Raw genomic sequence first — 14,603 nt, forward strand, 5'->3', positions numbered from 1 at the left:
TAATTTCATGTAATTAAGGACAAACTCATATAATTAATTAAATTAATTCATAAACTATGATTACTAATTATCTTATAATGTATTTTAATATATTTACTTTATACATATTGAGTTCATTTATAAAAAATATAATTACTATTATATATATATACTTTTAGTATGTGTATGTATATATATACACTTTAAATACAAACATATTTACTTTCTATTTTATGTTGACATTACAAAAATTATAACTTATAAAATTATTAATTATAATATATATACTTTGTTATATAACTTATAAATATATAACTTATTATGTAAAGTTGTGGAGATTAAAATAGGTTTGAAACTTAGCTATTTTTTTTAATTTCATGTAATTGAGAACAAACTTGTATAATTAATTAAATTAATTAATAAAAATATGATTATTAATTAACTTATAATGTCTTTTAATATTTATGCTTTATATGTATTGGGTTCATTTAGAAGAAATATAATTACTATTATATACATACTCTAAAATACTTTTAATATATATATATATGTTAAATATATATATATTTACTTTTTATTTTGTGTTAACATTATATAAATTATAATTTATAAAATTATTAATTATAATATAGATATACAAAATTTATAGTATATAACTTGTAATGGATTTTAATACATACAGTTTATATTATAAATTATATTCATTTGTAAAGAATATAATTACTATTATATGAGTTAATAATTACTAAACAATAAAATAATATTGATTTATAATATATATTATATTCATTTATAAGCACACTTTATAGTTTTTGATTATTTAAATTTAAATATTATTATTTTATTTTTATTAATTTAATTTGTAGTTAATTATATGAAATACATAAGAGAAATATTATTGTGTATGGATAGGAGTTCAAGTTCGTGTAATTGGGTACCCATGAATAACATTTTAATAATTTTTTCATTTAATCGAGTTTTTAAACGAATTAAAATAATTATAAAGTAATAAAAATGTATTAAGGTTAAGATTAAGGTAATAATTTTTAAAATTATTTAGATAGTTAATAAGGTTCAGATACCTTGAAATTAACGGATATCATACCCGTTGACAACCTCACTCCAAACAATCAATCTCCTTATCCTTTCGTTTGCACATTATCATTTTCTAACACAAATCGCAATATCTCTCTTCTCAACCTTTTTTTACAAAGAAGACTCAATAACAGGATAGCAAAATTTAAAATTTTATTATTTTTACAAATATTAAAAGAAAAGAAGACTCAAAATTCAAAATTACATTTGGGTACTATTTAAAATTTTCTCTCCTCTTCACCAAAAAAGATTTTAATGTTAAATACAATGTTTTTTCCTTTTTCTTCTTCTGTGTAAATTGAAGCATTATGATCCAATTGCTTATTAGATCAACAAAAATCCAATATTAGTATTATTATATAAGTTTGAAAGTTGTTCCATTTTTATAATTTTTTTAAATTTTAATATCTAAAATTGTATATAAATGTGAAAAATAATTATTACATTGATTTCTCACATGATTGAAGATGGCATGAATATCATCTATGGTAATTTTAACTAAAATTAGAACTTATATAATTTATTTTATCAAATAATTTACCAAACAGTTTTAACTTAATTTTAAAAGTTATTATTTTTCATAAAAGCTTTATAATAGCTTTTAAATTAAAAAGAGTTAGGCCAAACAGGCTCTTAATGAGCTTGCTTATCAACAACTTTAACTTAATTTTAAAAATTATTATTTTTCATAAAAGCTTTATAATAACTTTTAAGCTAAAAAAAAAGTTAGAGCAAATAGACTGTTAATGATCTTTGTGTTTAAGAGTGTTTCTTGTTTTTTAGGTATTTCTTGTAAGTTATAAAGATCGAGAAGAGTTTTGCTTTTAGGGTGTTGATAATTGATTCAGAGTTGAGATTAAGAAATTTCATTTTGAAGGGAGCCGATCCAAACCTTTAACTTTAGTTAGTTCTTGTAAGTTGTAAGGATCAAGAAGGTTGGATTAGTTTGTTTAATATGATTAGATTATAATGCTTCATTTTCACTTATAATTTTAACCATTGATGAGTATGGAATATCTGTAAATTTCTTGTAAGGTTTTTTTTTTGAAAAAGAATTTGAACTCTATTTTTTAAGTAGTTGAATTAAAAATCAACTAATGCGTCAAATTTTTAGGTGCAATCTCTTGTAAGATTCAAGCTCACTTAATTCATATGAGATGGCAACGGCTATAGTAAGGTTGATCTTATTCTAAGCTTGTCCTTACTTATTATACAAGTAAACAATATATGTAATTTTTAATTTTATCTATTTTATGTAATTTTTATTTTTAATTTCATGATTTTACGTTAAAATATAAAAAATATTATTTTTTAATTACTATCATATATTTAAATATTATATTCTAATTTAAAGGTAACATGTATAATACCATTTAATGTTAACATTATAATTATATAATTATAAGTAATATACACAACAATAACATTAATGTTAATTTACATAACATTAATGTCACATATTAATGTCGCTAGACTATAGCTCATGCATTGCACACAGGCCTCTTCCTACCTCTCTTTTTCTTTTTTCAATACGTTTTTTTTTTCTATGTCTTTCACGTGGTTAAAAAAGAAAGCCTCTTTGGAGTTTTTTTTACTTATGTAATAGATATAGTATTATATGATATTAAAATTTTAAATTAAACTCATTACATTAAAGTGACGCTAAATGTTCTATATTAAAATTTTAATTGAAAAATATTATTTGATTTAAACATTAATATTTTTAATTTTTATGTCATAATATTTAAAGTGAATTTGAGAGGATAGATATTAGTTTTAATGAAGTTTATGTAAAAAAATTAAAATTTTGTCTTTTGTACTTTATATTATATGAATTTTTACATTTATTTTTTAAAATTTAATTTTTAAAAAGTTAATTTTTACTATAAATATTTATATTCTTATTATTATACATTTATATCAACATTAGTAAAAGGTTAATTTCCATTATAAGTACAGTAACTCTTATATCTTTGCACCAATGTAATAATACTTAATCCAATTTAATATATTTTTATTCTATATATCCAAAATATATTTTTATCCTTATTGTCGTACATTTATATTAAAATTGAAAAAATGGAATAAAACCTAAAAAAAATCCTAAACTATTCTGAAAATTTTAAATAAATCTTGATTTTTTTATTGGGTTACAAACAAGCTCCTGTACCTTTATTTTGATTCAAATAAATTTTTATATTTTTATTTTGAATCAAATAAATTTTTATAACTAATGGTTGGATTTTAAAGAGAATAAGAAAAAGAGTGCCCTTATAACTAGTGGTTAATTTAATCAAACTGTTCCTTTTCATTTTATATGGCGAACTGTTAATGTGGCGAACTGTTAATGTGGCATACTAATATAACATGATGACATGATCATGTGACATTTTCACATTTCACATTAGTATCATGTTGATATAAAAAATGACAAGTGCTATTTTGATTAATGACAATTAATTAATCATCAATTATAAAAGATTATTATACCAAAAATAAAAATATTGAGGCTTAATTAAACACAATTGAAAAAATAAGGATTTATTTGAATTTTTTTGAATAGTTCAGGGATATTTTCAAACATTATGTCAAAAAAAAATTGATTTAACATTAACATTTTTAATTTTTTATGTACAAATATTTACAATGAATTTAAGAATTTGAAACGATACAAATTAATTTTAATTATGTTTATATAAAAAATTAAATTTTAATTTTTGTACTTTGTGTGATATGAATTTTTACTTTTATCCTCATAAATTTATATCAAAATTTTAAAAAGTTTATTTTCACTATAAATATTTTATTATGTATTTATGTCAAGATTTGTACTACAATGAGTTGTTATTGTAATTCTTATACATTTATGTCAATATTTTTTAAAATGAAGAAATTTAATGGCAACTTGCTAGAGATGAATTGTTACCGCTTATCCATTTAGGAGGTATGATTACAATATCATACATTACTCTTTGCCGTGACAGTTTGACATTTCAAGATTTTATATATTTTTATCTTTAATTTCATATATTTATGTTAAAATTAAAATTTGTTTATTTAATATTGACATATTAAAATTTTATTGTCAAATACTTAAATGAATTTTTGAAAAATTGAGAGTATACAAATTAGTTTTAATTAAATTTATGTAAAAATAACTTTATAGTAAAATTTTCAAAAGAGTAATTTTTATTGTAAGTGTTTTACCCTTATCTATAACTATATTTAAAGGAAATCCCAAATGACTTCTTGCTTGACACTTGCTTAGTACCATCTCTGCTCTAGCAAGTCAATGGCAAGCTTCCCAAAGCAATGAAACTTGTTGAGAATTCTTGAGAGTTTCACACATCAAATCTTCACATTTCATGCTAAAAATAAAAAACCAAACATTAATATTTTTATTTTTTATTTAATTAGTTATGATTTTCAAATCTATAATTATATTTAAAAGAAGCCTCAAAGGGCTTCCTCACTTGACACTTGGCAATGATATTGTCTAAAAGAGGAAATCAACTATAAAGCCTAAATCCAATAACTAATTACTTTGTGAGAAGTTCACTTATAAGTGAAATGACATTTATACTGGTTTAACTATTTGACAATACTAATTACTCTATTAATCTCATTTCATAAATTTATTAATAATATAAAAGGAAAATTCTTGACAACTAAATAAATTAAAATCAATTAAATCCAAAATATTAGTTTGCTTACTTATATGTTAGTATTTTTTTAGGTAAAATGCCCTAACTTTTTAAATTTTGATCGAAATTACATAGAGGCTCATTAGTTTTTAACATGAGTACTCTACCTCAATACTACAAACACGGTTAATAAAACTAAAGAAACGACTAAAATATTATTTTTTTATTAATTTAAAAATTATTATTATATTTTAAAAAAATAGAGAGCACCAATCGTTGTTCCCCAGCTCCCCAAGAAAGAGAATCATTGATCAGTGCTTCCAAGGGAAGTGAGCCCCGATCGATCTCCCAACGGGAGCACCTGGTGCTCCTAGGGGAGATTTGGTGCTCCCTAATGGAGATGGTTTTTTTTTAATTAATAAAAAACTAATAAATTATATAATTGTAATTATCAAAATTAATCAAAGGTAAAATTATCTTTTTACTTTTACCATGTCAGCAAGTTGACGAAAATATTAACAGTTGACTAATGGCTAGACCGACGTATCCAGTGAAAAATATTTTTTTCAGATGGAGTGTTCATTTCGAAAATAAATAGACTTTTTTGTAATTTCAATCAAAACTTGAAGGGTCAGGATATTTTACTTTATTTTTTTTATGATAGCTATATAATACACAAATCTCATAAAAATTTCAAACGAAGTGATTTCAAAGTTTTTTACTTCATTTAACAGTTAAAAAATATGTTTCCTAACACACATAAAATTTGACATTACAAGAATATCTCATTTCAAATTTATCTTATCATCTAAAATTTATAGACATAAACAAAAGGAAAAAGTTGAAAAAAATAAGCAGTAAAAAGATTTTTTTTTTAATTTGTATTGTTATAATATTTTGCTTTATCATCAGCAAACAAGCACTTAACGTGTTATACAACTTCATATCACTAAATCAGCTTAAATATGAAGAAATAAAATAAAAATAATTACATGCATTTTAAATCACTAAATCAACTTGACTATGAAAAAGCAAAGAAAACACTTACATGCATGTGAGCACCTTATTGAAGCTAATAAATAATCTCATGTAAGCTTTTTACATTAAATTGGATATTGAAACTTAAGAATAATTTAAAAATGATTTGTTATATTGAAAGGAAGTCCAAAGGATTTTTGGCTTAACACTTAATAAGGTTCTTGGCTTGATATGTGGTTGTTGGGGTGTGGGCATGAGGTCTAATGAGATTGGTTTGTGGTTAGGTTTTTGGGCATGAGCTTGAGGTCTTAGATTAAGTTTGGATTAAATAAATTTTTCTTTGACTTTTTATATGTGAGTATTTATAAAAAATAATTTTTCTTTATTCCATTATTTATCACTCCCATATCATGTTTTAATGTTAAATGTAACTAATGTAAAGGGTACATATTTGCTAGCTAAAGATAGGGTTTTGAAAGAAATTAAGTTACTACGTATTCTATTTTTCTAGTGTTAAATGTAACTAATATAAAGTGATGAATATCAATTAGTTAAAAATAGAGTTTTGAAAGAAATTATGTTACTGCATATTATATTTTTCAATGTTAAATGTAATTAATGAAAAGTGGTGCAGTTCAATTAACTAAAAATAGAATTCTAAAAGAGATTGAGTTATTACATATTTTACCATAAGTTTGGAAATTTTATTTAAAATTTAGTCTTTTTGTAAGATTGCTTATAAATGTGTTCTTATATGAAAACACCACCACAAATACCACAATAATAACTACAATAATAATTGTTATATATTTTATAAAATGATATTTATAATAATATAATTACTATTACATATGTATTTCATAAAATATTTCTCACTCAATTAAAAGAAAAATTTACTAGTCCAAATGCATCACACAGGCAACAAACTAGTTATTGTTATAGATTTACATCAACACTTGTAAACGCAAGATATCTTGACCCATTAGACTTATAAAAGCAACATTTGTAATAGCAGCATTTTTAAAATTAACTTTTAAAGATAAGATGTTTTTAAAAATAACCTTCAAGATAATTTTAACTGGTTTTAGCTAAATTGGATAAAATTACCCTTAATAAAATTATACGTTATGATGTTACACGCCATGTATAATAACATGTTATACGCTATGTTGAAAAAAAATACTGTTATTACACGCTATGAATAAAAACATGTTATATGTCGCAGTTAAGTTGTTACACGTTATATTGAAAAAAAAAATCGTTACACGCCATGCACAAAAACATGTTACACATCATAGTTAAAAAAAGATGTTACACGACCTGTTGAAAAAAAAATATTATTGTTACAAGTAGGCTTATCAAAATGGACCTGACCCCATTTTCTATTAAATGTGGGGTGGGCTGAGTTAGAAAATTTTGATCCATATTGAAATCGGGCTTAAATGGGTCAACCCACCAAATTAGTAAGTTGATGTGGGTTGGGGCAGAGTTAGCCCTATGGGTCAAATTTTTTTTAATTAATTTAATAATTTTATATATTTAATTATGTAAAATTAATAATTTAGTTACCAATAGTATTTTTTATCTTATATATTTCAATATCTTTAATCTTCACTTGTCAAATTAAAAGTTTTAATTTAGATTAAAACTTATTAACTCTTTTTTTTTTATGGTGATGAATATTAGATGATAAATTGATAATGATTCAGACCTTGAGACATCATTGCTGTTTAAATAAGATTTAAATTTTTTACTTGAGAATGAGGATTGAGTAGGATATAAATGAGTTTCGAAATTTTTATTATTTGATTATATACTTATGTTTATGAGATAGTAGTTTGTGTTAAAGATTTAAACTTTATTGTGTAATTTATTTTTTTTATATTTGGTGTAATTTGTTTATTTGTAACATGTTTTTATTATTCAATTTACGAATTAAATTATAGAACAATTTTATTAATAAAAAATTTATCAAGTAGAATTATAAAAATTAATTTTTTTTAAAAAAAAATTGACTGACCCAATTCAACTCATGGACTAACAAAGGATGAGCTGGGTTGAGGTTTTAATGGCTCATATAAAAAATGGACTGGTCCAGTCCAATTCATATTTTCTCAACCAACAAGGGCTGGGTAAGGTTGGGCCGAGTCAGCCCATATTTACAGCTCTAGTTACATGTTATATTGAGAAAATATTGTTACATGTTATATTAAAAAATATTTTATTATATTTTAATGTCTAAAATGTTATTGTTACTTACTAACCAAAATTTCAAATCCTTTCAACTTTCATCATTTTTTTTTGTTTTTGACAATTTGGCAACGATTAAAGTGTTTTTAACATGTTTTCATAAATCAAAACACAAATTTTCTTATCTAAAACACTATTTTGACTAAAAATAAAAAAAAATTCATTTAAAAATTTAGGTTTATAAATTTTAAAATTTTAAGTTTATTAGTGTCTAAGTCTTAAATTGATCGAATTAAAAGGTATTTCAAACATCTATGATCATTTCTATAATTTTAATTTTATCTAAAATACTTAAAATCAAATTTCTCAAATAACTATTCAGCCAAGTATATCAAAATTATCACTTGGTGTCTTAAAAGCTCAAAAAAGAAAAATTTAAAAATGTAAGAGAAAGAAATCAAGAGCTGAGCATAACATACGATTGTAGAAAAAAAAATCGATAAAATAAAAGAAAGTGAGATAGTGAGAAAAAAAAAAATGAAAAAAAAATAAAAAAAATTATGATAAATAATTTAATTTATTTAAAATAATTTTAAAAATATTTTTATTAAATTATAATTAAATATAATTAAAAAATTAAATTTATTTTGATGATTATTTTTAATCTAAATTACCTTTTTAACGGACGGTAAAGTTCAGACTTTTAAAAGTGAAAAAGGGGAGCAGCCACAGAGCGAGCGACGAAGATAGGGATGGTATCGACGGTGGTGAAGAGCGCGTTGCAGGCGATCCGAGAGAAAGGTCTCCGCACTTTCTTAAGGGAGCTCAAGGAAGATGGCTACACGTACGTAATTCATTCTATTCCTTTCTTTTTTGTTTTTTTTTCAAACTTCTATTAATTCTTCGATTAAGAAATGAAAAACCTTTTTTACGTTATTCTTCTAATTGGACATAGTTACTAATTGCTCATTTGTTCTCTTTCAGGAAGTGCATCTTAGGCGGAAACCTTCTGTAAGTCCAATTCTCTTTCTTAACAATCTCTCAGTTCTTGTTTACTTGAAGATTTCTTCTCCCTTTTTTTTTTTCAAAAAGAAACAAAAATAGATTTAGGAGGTAATTAAAATTGAAATTTTTATCTAATTATGATTAGGATAATTTGTAAGTAGGGTTTGAATTCTTGTGCAGCCACCTTATCAATTGGGTTTCGCAATCCGATTCTTTTTTTTTTCTTTTTCAGGAGATTTGAATAAACTGAAAAATGAAACTTTAGCAATTGTAAGTTAACAAATCGAAAATGACTTGCAATCCACTTGATTTGGAGGGAAAAACATGGAGTTGGGAATACTATCCAGGTTCAGTGAAAGGTTTTTGATTGGACAATTCTAAATCTACAATTTAAAAGATTCTGGTGGCAAAGAAGAATTCAGTGGCTGCAGGAAAAATAGTGGGGAAAAAAGGGGAACGAGTTTGTTCTTAGAAACAGAATTTGATGATAATCATGGCTAATAAAATTCTTTTAATCCTTAATTCTTTAGAATCATCAGGATTTGAATCCCAGCTCTCTTGAGTCTAATCCATGTTACCAGCATTGCATATGATGGGAAGAAATGAATTTTGCGAATTTTGCCTCTGGTAGTTTTCTTGGTTGTGAAGAAGCTTAAACCCTGACTTACATTCAAGGTAGGAGACAAGTAATGTGAGTAGTTTTTGGTGAATATGGCTGTATTGGTGTGAAGAGGATTGCCATGATTGTGCTGGCTTTGAATTACTATTAACTGTTTCATCAATTACAATTATATACAATCAGGTCCAAACTCTTAACCGGGCATTGTCTCTTGGCACTTTGGAACCTTGTGAGAAAGATAAAAATGTTTGTAGCACTTTGCAGTGTCAGCTAATGTATTGTACCCTGTGTGCTTTATATGACTTCAGACCTAAGGATATGATAGTTTCATCCATACCATAAACCTCAAGAAATCGGACCTTTTCAATGTCTTCCACCTCAAAGACGTTAAGCAGAAACTTTTTAGCTCTTCCATGAGTGGAACATCTCATATTTAGAGACAATTTGGTGTTCTTTCATTGAAAGTGACATCTTAGGTTGCTTTTGGACACATACATTAATGTTAGCCCTAATATCTGTATCTGCGTGAATCTGCAAGACTAGCATTATTCTTCTTCTGAAAGAATCTTCCACTGTTTCATTGCCCAAGAAAATGGCTTGTTGATTATTCTTCACATCGAACTTGGTCTCACTTTTTGTTGTTTGGTGCCATCTTCTTAAGAATGAATTCCTGAAGTATCTATGGTATTTTGTGAGAAAGCTCATATAATTCTAATTAGTCTCTTTTATTTTCTGGTCTCAAAAGACATGTTTGTTGCTGCAATGGAATTTTATTAGGCTACTTAAGTTTCTTCGCCCCAATCTACATCATTGTTCACTGTGAACCCTTGTTAAAATATTTATATGCACAGACATTTGACTATATGTTTGTGTATATATCAAAACGTTTTACCATTATGTGGACAAGCTAAATTTAACTGAAGCTGAATCAAAAACAAGCATAATTAACCTTTAGTTGGTTGATTGCCTGAAAACTAGTTAGAAAAGAGAACACTAAGCATGTATGGTTAGGTTTCATTTGTATGTTCCGTTCTTTGTTGCTAATTCCATTGTAGAGACTTTCCTGCACTGATGTGGTCTAGACAGCCTTTTGTTTATAGATTAGCTGCTATTATTTTGGCATTCCTATGTTTATTATTTTCTTCTAGTTTGCTATTCTTTTTTTTTCTAGAATATAACTTGATTTTTTGTTTTATTTTATTCTTAATTTTAGTTCTTCAAACCTCAGGACTTTTATTTATTGTTGTCCTTTATCCATATAATCCTTGAGTTCTGAAGTTAGTGTGATGTATATTCATCATGATTATAAATTGAATCTTTGATAGAAATTTTCTGGTTTGATCCAGGCAAACCAAAATCCATAACATAGGGGCTACACTTGTGGGTGTTGATAAATTCGGCAATAAGTATTATGAGAAACTTGGGGACACACAATCTGGTTTGCTTTCCTTTCTCTTTTCATATAATGTTCATGTTGAAAATGCACTACCAGTAGTGAATGGTGAAAAAGAGTTGTGTTCTGAAAATTATTGCTAGAAGGAGAACTAGATGATTCATTTCTGCACTATTGAGCTTTAAATATTTGAATGCCTTAAAATAATCAACAAGATTGTCCCTTCACCTGGATTCTTGAGATTATTGGTTTTCATTTTTCCTTGTCTTGCATGCATGCATGGATGTATTTACTTATAGCAATCAACTATATACAAACACTAAACACTGTCTCTATGAGTGTAGTTACGAGAGGTCATTGTCGCTATTTATGTTTATGACTGATGCATACTATGTAATGGCATTCATAGGAAGACATAGGTGGGTTGAGTATGCAAAGAAGGATCGTTATGATGCTTCTCAGGTACCACCAGAATGGCATGGTTGGCTTCACTACATAACTGATCATAAAGGAGATGAGGCAAGTCCTGTTTTGACTATGTCATATTACCTAATGAGGAAAATGTGCTGATATATTTGGTTTTTTGCAGCTTTTGATGCTAAAACCTAAGAGGTATGGAGTTGAGCACAAGGAAAACTTATCTGGTAAGGGTAATGAGTTTATCTACCATTCTAAAGGACATGCACTTAATCCTGGTCAGAGAGACTGGACAAGGTACCAACCTTGGCAGCCAACCAAGGCTGAGTAATCTTGAAAACCAGTGTTCTGTTGACTTCGCAAGCTCTGGAATTCTCAGTTTGCTTTTGATGAATAATTTCCTGTATTTGTCTCAAACGATAGTTTTTATGCATCTGTTTACTGCAAGAAACTGCAAATTGTCAACTTGATATTGGATAAATGGAATTTAATTTGGATATTGTCAATAAGTTGTCTTCACAGCTTATCATCTGATCTTGTTCTGCAACATGCATAGGTCCTCTTCTTCTCATTTTCAATCTAGAATAATGTTTAAGTTTATACTGTCGAATCTGGAGAGACGGGGAAGAACTGTAAAATGAAGAAGGTGTACCGTGGTTACCGTGTCATTAGCAGTATTTCTCATCCATGATTATACCAGAGGCCTTAAATTTTTGTAGTATGTTCAATAACTTCAATGTGAATTCACCCTGCTTCTCACTAGTTTTCTATTTGGGAACTAAGGGGGATGCCGATTTGGCTTACACGGACACTGGGCACTCTCTGTAAGAGCTGCATTTGTGTTTGTGTTTGTGTTAAACCCATCGGGAAAGCTTCAAACTGAAGCTCAATCATATCAATGATGCCAATCTAACCTTTTGTAAGTATGTTCCTCCATCCTTAAGTCTCTGCTATGTCACATCGACCCCCCATATAAGAAAAGTGACATAACACATTTAATTTCTCATTTTTGACTGCCAAATTTAGGAGAAGTGAATCTGTTGCTTATAGTATCTTTTCAGTCCTCATCTGACTTAAATGTAGACTCCAATAATAATTACTAATGCAACTTTATATCATGTTTACAAAAACAACTTTAAGTTCATTGATTTTTTTTTTTAAAAAAAACATATTTACAATGCCAAATTTAAAGAAAAAAAACATTTTATTCTCTTATTATTCTGTAAAATCTAATCAAAATTATCAAGATTCACAATTAAATGATAAGAGTAGGCACCTCAAAAGGGCAAAAAAACTTGAGGAAATTTGTGAAGGAAACACCAAAACCAAGCCTTTCATCCTAATCCCAATAATCAAATTTACATTTTTTAACTGTAAGAATTTGAGATTTTAATTTGAAAATTTATAATACAAATTGTAAGATGAGAGTATAATTGAGTGAGATTCAAAGAAGTGGATTAATTTTCATTATATTACCCAAGGTCACATGTAAATAATAATAAAAGAAACTAGCATAATAGCATTGTAAATTAGAGTGAGTTACTTGTAGAACTGAAAGTCTAAACCAAAATATTTAGGAAGTAATCCCAATTGGGCCAGGCCCAACTTTTAACATTATAATCACTGAACAACGAACATTATAGTTTGAGCCCCTTTAAAATATAGTAGGATCCGAGTTTTAGGGTTTTGGGTACACAGGGAAAGCAAGAAAGAGAAAAACAAATGGCGAAAAGTTTCAACGAAGTTCAGAAGCAGAAGAGAGTACAAAGGGCAGAGAGAAAAAGAGCGAATCATGGAGATCCCGCAACTAAGAAGCTTAAGCACAAATCCCAACCACTCTCCCTCTCTGGCAAACGTCAGCGCAAGCTTCTCAAGAAATGGCGCAGGGTATGTGTATAAACTTCTTCCATGACAAATCTTTTGGTTCTATGTGCTAATTGGTTTTCTTGGAGATAATTATTTGGGTATTTCTGTAATTGAAGGAGCAAAAGGAGGCCATCGAAAAGGGTTTGGTGACTATGGAAGATGTGGAAATGGTGGCTGCTGAAGGTATATTTGTTGACTCGTTTTTCTGGGTTTTTTTTTTTCGTTTTTTCATTTTTAGTTGTAATTCGAACTTTAGTGGTTGGTTACATGCGAGTTTTACAGTTTAATGCATCGATTACTCTTGTAATTGATACTAATTCTGAGTTAGATTCTGTAAACTGTTATGGTGCATGCTGTCTATTTTCAAGGCTGAAAGTAACAGAACTAAACTTATAGAAAAAATTGTACGTATTGGAATTTTTCAAGTATACCCACTAACTCATATCATAAGTTTTTGGAGAATTGTTGTGTACTGTATTTTTTATCAAGTCAGCCCAATCCTTCATCCTTATCTGTATTATATTGGTTGTAATTGCCTGGTAGAGGGTCTATATATGAGTCTGGTTTGCTCTTTCTGTCATCACTAATGTTTAGGAGTCTCGCACGCCATATTGATTTTCTTCAATCTAGTGGCTGCCCACTCATTTTTGTCTGAATCTCAATTAACTTAGACCAAACAGCATTATGAGCATGAAGGTAGCAAATTTTCACCACTCGTGTTATTATGGGTTTCGAAGCTTTAACATGAAACTGCATGTGAAGCTGGGTTTTCCTGTTTAGAAATAAGCTTTTTCATGCTGCGTTCTGTAAGACCAGTTTAGTAGCATGATTGCCTTCGCTTTGCGCTTTAATTTGAAGTTGGTTCCTTATACAGGTACATCTCAAGATGCAGGCACATCCCAAGATGCCAACAAAGTGCCTCCAAAATTTCACATGAAGAAGAATTTGAAGGTCAAACGCATAAAACGAAAAGGTAAGGTTTGTTGCTTTATGATTTTAGGTTTTGGTTTGAGTTCTTTTCGTCCCAAACAAGTGTTTATTAAGCTTTATTTTGCTCCTTGAACAGGAAAAGCCAAGAGTCCTAAGCAAGCCATTGAAGCTTCCGGAGATGCCATGGTAGAATAGATTGAGATGAAAAAAATAAAAATCAAACTCAAATTTTGTGAACTCAAGCTATTGATGGGCTGGAGAACTCGATACTATAGCATGTTGTTGTGTAGAGATAGGTTTTTGAAGGAAATTTGATACCTAATGCATATCGTTTCATTTGTAACATCTATGCTTTGTTCTCAAGTATCCTCACCAGTAATGAGCCTTCCTCGAATGGGAATTTTGAAGTGGCAATCAAGAAAATATCTTGGGCATTTGAGAATTGAAAAACTAAATCAAACCTTGAGTTCAAATTGCCTCAATCCAA

At 27.4% G+C, this 14,603-nt stretch overlaps 2 protein-coding genes across 2 annotated transcripts; both read left to right on the forward strand.

The window, feature by feature from the left end:
• The first annotated feature begins 8,590 nt into the window (after positions 1–8,590).
• Positions 8,591–11,829, forward strand: LOC110411932 (NADH:ubiquinone oxidoreductase, 17.2kDa subunit). The gene is made up of 5 exons (XM_021422297.2): positions 8,591–8,730; positions 8,871–8,897; positions 10,857–10,948; positions 11,313–11,422; positions 11,493–11,829. Exons 1-5 carry the CDS (start codon positions 8,639–8,641, stop codon positions 11,649–11,651), a joined length of 480 nt encoding a protein of 159 aa, XP_021277972.1. The 5' UTR covers positions 8,591–8,638; the 3' UTR covers positions 11,652–11,829.
• A 1,140-nt stretch (positions 11,830–12,969) lies between these two features.
• On the forward strand, positions 12,970–14,459 carry LOC110411933 (uncharacterized). The gene is made up of 4 exons (XM_021422298.2): positions 12,970–13,207; positions 13,303–13,369; positions 14,061–14,159; positions 14,253–14,459. Exons 1-4 carry the CDS (start codon positions 13,043–13,045, stop codon positions 14,309–14,311), a joined length of 390 nt encoding a protein of 129 aa, XP_021277973.1. The 5' UTR covers positions 12,970–13,042; the 3' UTR covers positions 14,312–14,459.
• The last annotated feature ends 144 nt before the right edge of the window (positions 14,460–14,603 follow it).

This window comes from Theobroma umbraticum, unplaced genomic scaffold (genome assembly GCF_002168275.2).
Source record: "Theobroma umbraticum cultivar Fairchild unplaced genomic scaffold, ASM216827v3 scaffold_95.0, whole genome shotgun sequence".
In the NCBI taxonomy this organism is placed as follows: domain Eukaryota; kingdom Viridiplantae; phylum Streptophyta; class Magnoliopsida; order Malvales; family Malvaceae; genus Theobroma; species Theobroma umbraticum.

Coding starts and splice junctions, on each gene's coding strand:
- LOC110411932 (XM_021422297.2), top strand. CDS start 8,639: ATGGTATCGACGGTGGTGAAGAGCGCGTTGCAGGCGATCCGAGAGAAA. Junction 8,898..10,856: donor ATCTTAGGCGGAAACCTTCT/GTAAGTCCAATT, acceptor GGTTTGATCCAG/GCAAACCAAAATCCATAACA. Junction 10,949..11,312: donor ACTTGGGGACACACAATCTG/GTTTGCTTTCCT, acceptor TGGCATTCATAG/GAAGACATAGGTGGGTTGAG.
- LOC110411933 (XM_021422298.2), top strand. CDS start 13,043: ATGGCGAAAAGTTTCAACGAAGTTCAGAAGCAGAAGAGAGTACAAAGG. Junction 13,370..14,060: donor GGAAATGGTGGCTGCTGAAG/GTATATTTGTTG, acceptor TTCCTTATACAG/GTACATCTCAAGATGCAGGC. Junction 14,160..14,252: donor CAAACGCATAAAACGAAAAG/GTAAGGTTTGTT, acceptor CTCCTTGAACAG/GAAAAGCCAAGAGTCCTAAG.